This window comes from Lepeophtheirus salmonis, chromosome 14 (assembly GCF_016086655.4).
Source record: "Lepeophtheirus salmonis chromosome 14, UVic_Lsal_1.4, whole genome shotgun sequence".
In the NCBI taxonomy this organism is placed as follows: domain Eukaryota; kingdom Metazoa; phylum Arthropoda; class Copepoda; order Siphonostomatoida; family Caligidae; genus Lepeophtheirus; species Lepeophtheirus salmonis.
This window is the reverse complement of record NC_052144.2, coordinates 38,378,900-38,384,730: the sequence shown is the minus strand read 5'-3', so window position 1 is coordinate 38,384,730 and position 5,831 is coordinate 38,378,900. Positions and strand designations below refer to the sequence as shown.

At 32.1% G+C, this 5,831-nt stretch overlaps 1 protein-coding gene across 1 annotated transcript; it reads right to left on the bottom strand.

Annotated features, from left to right (window-relative positions):
- Positions 1–424: 424 nt before the first annotated feature.
- LOC121129241 (cysteine protease ATG4B) lies at positions 425–5,139 on the bottom strand. The gene is made up of 7 exons (XM_040724949.2): positions 4,540–5,139; positions 4,326–4,479; positions 4,164–4,270; positions 2,736–2,841; positions 2,429–2,621; positions 1,009–1,233; positions 425–940 (listed from the first exon to the last, which is right to left on the bottom strand). The coding sequence occupies exons 1-7, from the start codon at positions 4,664–4,666 to the stop codon at positions 704–706; spliced, it is 1,149 nt and encodes a 382-aa protein (XP_040580883.1). The 5' UTR covers positions 4,667–5,139; the 3' UTR covers positions 425–703.
- Between the last annotated feature and the right edge of the window lie 692 nt (positions 5,140–5,831).

Below are 5,831 nucleotides of genomic sequence, written 5' to 3'. Positions count from 1 at the left end.
AGGATGTAGCCATTCGATATCGGAAGTGCATTTGTTCATAAGAAGTAAAAGGGTTTCCCAATATGGTTTTTGGATCTCGGTTAAAGCCTAAGATCCTCAGTCTACTCCAGGATCCCATAACAATTGATGCCATACTGCCCAACCTACGAGATTTTGCATATTCAATGCGTCCTTCATCATTTTTGAGGTCATTGTCCCAAGTACAAAAAAGAACGGAGTCGGTGGGTAGGTGAATGCTTTGTTATCCTTCTATTTGTTCCATCTCCCGTTCAAATTGAGAATAAAATTATTGATGGGACGACGACCACGCCACAAATTACATTATAAAAAAGATTTATTGAACCAAAAGCCCTGACAAATTTATCATGGAAAATATAACTTGTTTTCAAATAATATAATGAATCAAAATTGAATGAACGAATAATAATCGAGAAAGTACTCTTCTATTCTATTAGTTGATGAATGACAAATATAACAGAATTACATTGATAACTCCTTGGGATGAGTCATTTTATTAATGAGTACGAATTACAAAACCCGAATGAATCAAGTGAATATAAATTATAAAAATATAATATTAAATCAGATTCCTTGAACCTTCTACCTAAATATAAAATCTTAAAAAAAATACATGGATACAACAATTAGATATAATTCCAACTTTTAAAGTAAATGAAAATTCCTTCCTCCTCTTAGTCTTAAATTATAAAATTTCAAAGTCTTCATCTGAAGTGTCGCAGTGTCTTATTTCTTCATATTCCTTCCCCGTATTTTCATCTGGAATCAGATTAGGTAAATCCTGATTCGGTGAACAAGCCTCCAGGTGCTCCGGTCTTTGTCGACAAATTTCAAAGAGGGGAGAATTATGCCCGCGAATCAGTTTAAAAAGGAATCTTTGGCACAAATCATCAAATTCCGACTCATTTTTGCACAAAAAGCACTAGAATTTAAATTCCGTAAGAATAAGTTTACTAATGATAGTACAAAGTAATGTAGAAATGTTATTACCAAAGACAAAGAAGGATCCAAGTCTTTAAAGTCCATCCTATAAGCTCTTTCGGTGTGGTAGGTTTGATCTTCTTCATCTCCAAAATTACTTACTTTATTAGCGACTTGAGTGGACACATGAGGATCCAAATATATTAGTTCATTATCAACATATCCTATAAAATATAAAGCGTGGTTCGGACGGCCTCCAATCACGCCCAAAACTTGAGGAAATTCAAAACATTCCTGAAATAGAGGAAAAAAACACCCATTCTCATGACTTTTTGACTATATAAGATCTTAAAAACTAAGATAAATAAAATATTTATTACAAATCTCTAAGAAGATACACGTACGAGTGGTCCATTAAAATATGAAAACTTTGAATTATTAACTTCAACAAGATATAATTTATTAATTATGCATAGAATTTCAAAAAATTAATATTATAAATAGATGTGTGTCTGAGCTCTCTTAATCATTGATATAGATGCCCCAGGCAGCAATGATGGCTTCCAGGCGGTGCCGGAAGTCCTGACACCCGCTGCGGATGTGGTCTCTGTCATGGTGTCCCAGTGCTGGCTAACAGTGGCTTTGGGGGACTCTCAGTTTGTATTAAGGACAGTATGGGCCTTCCTTTTGACATGCATTCAATAGGTGTAGTCGAGATGGTTGGCATCAGGCCTGTAAGGGGCCCAAAAGTGTTAAAAAAAGAGTTCAAAAGAGTCTTGCAACGGAAGAGATGGTTTCTTTCATTGCTGGTGTCAAAAGTGGCCTCTCTACCCTCACAAGGCTTTTTCAACCCACCTTTTTTTATAGATCTCTGGAAAGTTATTTTCTCCACTTGTACGTAAGCTAGAGAGCCTCAGTTTTTTTTATTATTATTTTTTTTTTTTCTAAGTAATTGTTGATCATATCAAAATATGAATTAATTTCAATCACTCAAACTTCATTTATTATTGAGTTCGTAGGTGTTTGGATTTCAATGGAACCCCGGTATCGAGTAGAACCTCGGAATACGACCGCCTTAGTACTCGACATATTCATGATTCAAAATAGTGGGTAAACAACTTCCGAATCCGATCCAACTCACATTATTTAAAAAAAAAAAAAACATTCGTCCGTCTGTCACAACCTTCTAGTTGGCGTAAGTTGGAACATTGATTAGGAGCTCGACGCTCTTTCCGGAACAAATTAACGTCAAGTTCCGAGATTCTATTCTATATTAATCGGAACAACAATTTTAGTAGCTGGTAAATATGGTGATTAGCGATTACTTACATTGTTTGAAGCAATTTACTTTAGTAAAATTAAAAATTTCTAGTTATAGATTTAATATTAAAAGTGTTTTTATTTGAATGCATTACTTTTTAATTTCGTGACCAACTCCGAAAAATTCAAGTTAACTCACATAAAATGTATTAAAATCATGAGGACTTACTTTTAAATCCTGAAAGTAAATTGGGTTAATCTCTGTAAGGCCCAAACGAAGAGGTATGAAGAGAATCAAGGGTTTCCCTGCAGAATCTTCACCAAAATAACTACAAGATTCCTTTATTTCATCAACAATTATGGTATTATCCATGGCTATGTGAATGTTAATAGGTATCGAATTTTCGAAAATGGACAGTTTTCTGGAAAACAAATTAGCATATTAAACTGGCTAGTGGAATATGAGGTTAATTTCGTACAATTATACGCACAAAATAGATTAGCAAATATATTTAAATATTTAATATGAATATTACCTTAATACTTGAGCTACCGTATTGGGTCCAAACCAAGTGCCCACTGGTTTCTTAGACTGAATGGATTCTCCCATGAGAGCAATTTGATGAATTGAATATGGAGCCACTGTAAAGGCATTTAAATATAGAAAATTAAGATATTAAATATCATTTGAAATAGTAAATGGTGAATAATAATAACACAAGTCAAATAAATTTTAATTTTCTGAAAATCTTTTATGTTTCATATTTGGCCCATCAACACAAATGCAAGTTAGAATGAATTTTATCAAAATAGAGAGTGGAATACATTTTTATTCTTCGACGAATTACCGTCAATTTATATTTCAATCGTATGTCTGCTTGTGAAATAGTAAATTTATACATATAACTTAATTTAATTTCTTCCATGAACAAATTATTTTTATAAGCCCTATTGAAGTTCCTCAAATTACAGTTAAAGTTGATCTCCACAATAAAAGAATGGGAAATAGATATATTTAATTTGAAAGCACATATGGTGGGCAATTTAAGTAATGTCATGTCCGTCCTTAATGAGGACTGAAGACTGCAGTCCATTATCCAGTTTAGTCCTAAAAACTTGTAAAGTTCGGTCTTTAATGACGTTACTCAACTTTACTTTTTCTTTGTTTAATTAGTTATAGTAATGAGTCCTAAGGACTGACACAATTTCTAGATTTAACTCCCTTAAATCAATTAAAGGTTCTAAATCTAAACTATAGCTAAAATTCTGGTTATAGATTCCTCCACAAAATTGAATACGAAGTCTAGAATTGACTCAAATATGTCTATGAAATATTGGTCTGTATGTAACTACGAAGTAAAATAATAAATTCGGATTTTCTCATTTTCTTGGATTGTGTATTCTTTTTTATTTTGACGAATCATATATCTAATATCTAGAATACGCGTTCATCCCGAAATTATATTTTATGTATTAAATTTGCTGTTCGAGGATTTCCAATATTAATTTTTTGAGTAAATGAATAAAAATAAGAAAATAACGTTTCAAATGAGTCATTCATTACCGAATAAAACCTTTAAAAAAGGTACATTGATTTCTTTGTACTTTTAAGTAGTTTTTCTTTCATGAATTGGATCGTCTAACATGTAATACAACCACAGTCAGAAATTAACATTACATTTTTAAGGATAATAAGATCCTTTATAAGAGGATTTCTACTTTTGTTCTCACTCAAAAGTTGACTCAAAATTAAAAGCAGAAAATCCTCGAAATCCTTATTTTATACAATAATCTAATTACAGAATCGTGATTAACGCATACAGTAAAACTGTAATTAGATATGGAACCTTGTGGTGCTTTTGTTTTTGAAGTATATTATCTTACTGCTTTTAGAAATATTGTTCAGTTACTCAATGTATGCTCTTAACGTAATAATAATCATTGACAAATCCATTAGAATGTACCTTTAGAATCTTGAAAGAGATGAACGATGTTAATGTATTTGACAGTTGTATCTTTATCAACTGTATGGTTATTACGTGACCATTTCCAGTCTCGTCCCAAAACCACTCTACATACAAAACAGAGTCAAAATATTAAGGTTTAGCCTTTTATATTTCTTTTACCTTTGTAATGCTTCTCCAAGAACCATTTGTCCACACCTAAGCATGCAGCCCCATCCTGAATCTGATGTGTAACCAGATTCGTCAATCTCTGAAAAATCCTTTCTATACGTGAAAAGAAGACGCGAGCGAATTTCTTCGTTGAGTTCCGTAATGTCTAAATAAGACAAAGACAAATACTTGAATTACATATATATTGAATTAATGAAATAATTACCGAGTTTAGCACTCAGCTCATTTCCGAGAATCCAAACGGGGCAATCTGTGTTTGGCCATTGAGAGTCCACACTGTCTGTGCAATCAGATCCATAATACAATGAAGACGCTTCGTAATAAAACTCCATGCTAATACGAAAAAATTATTGGCTGATGAATTAAGGGAATGGACTCATTTAATATTATTAATTAATCATTATGGACAGAGATTAATGATGATCCAATATTGTAGCTGAATAATCGAACAGAATTAAAATCCTTCAAAAAGGTTGTGTGACTTGACATAAATATAAATAAATAAACAATGATGAAAAAGGAGAAAAAGAAAGAAATATTTTCGTTGATGATGACATTTATAGGGGGGATCGAGTAGGTTGTTATGAGGAGGATCTTAGGGTATTATATTATTTATAAGTAGGGATATGAAAATTCTCTAAATCCTCGTGGGCATTCATATTTATAAAAGTATATGCTCGTAACTAAAGATGTGAAAATGGTCAAAATCCTCGTGATTGTAAATCAAAAAGAAAAGTATGTTATGTTTGCAACCTTGATCGACGGCATATCTGCTGACAGATATTGCTGTAAAACTATATTGCCCCTTCTGGATAGCAATAAAAGAAAAAATGTTTTTTAATTGCTCGCAAATAATACCTATGAATTTTCAAAATAGGAAAAATAATTTTTAAATATATGGTCAAGGGAATTTTGACAATTTTCACATCCTTACTGATAACTTACGAGATATTAGAATTCAATTCTTATTGATTGTTTCTCCCTATTTTGAAAATTTAAACGTATATCAACAAAGAAAAAAATATTTTCTTTCATTAATTATTATCGATCACGGAGTGCTATAGTTATAATTAGTGATGAAAATCGTGTGTAGAATAGGCATATTAAAAAAAGAATCCGAAAACTAATATGGTAACCCTGACAATTTGAAGACTGTTATGGAGGAGAGCAGCTGCAATCAGCTGGGACAAGAGAGGAGAGGGAGAAGGAAATTGGCAAGAATGACGTCGATGTCCATCCCCAAGACGTCTCTGAGTCAATCAAGGACTTAGAATTATAACGCCGCAACAAATCATTGGGGTTACGCTCCCTCCTTTATGCGCACAGACGAATGTTCAATCAGGTTTTGAACATAATTAAATCTATTTAGGAAAGGAAGTTCACTACTCAGGTATTAAATAATAATGACAACTGCTAAGGAAAAGAAAATTTATTCCTTAAATGACCAATTATAAAAAATACATATTATTTGCATTACTAGTTAAAATAGTTATCTCT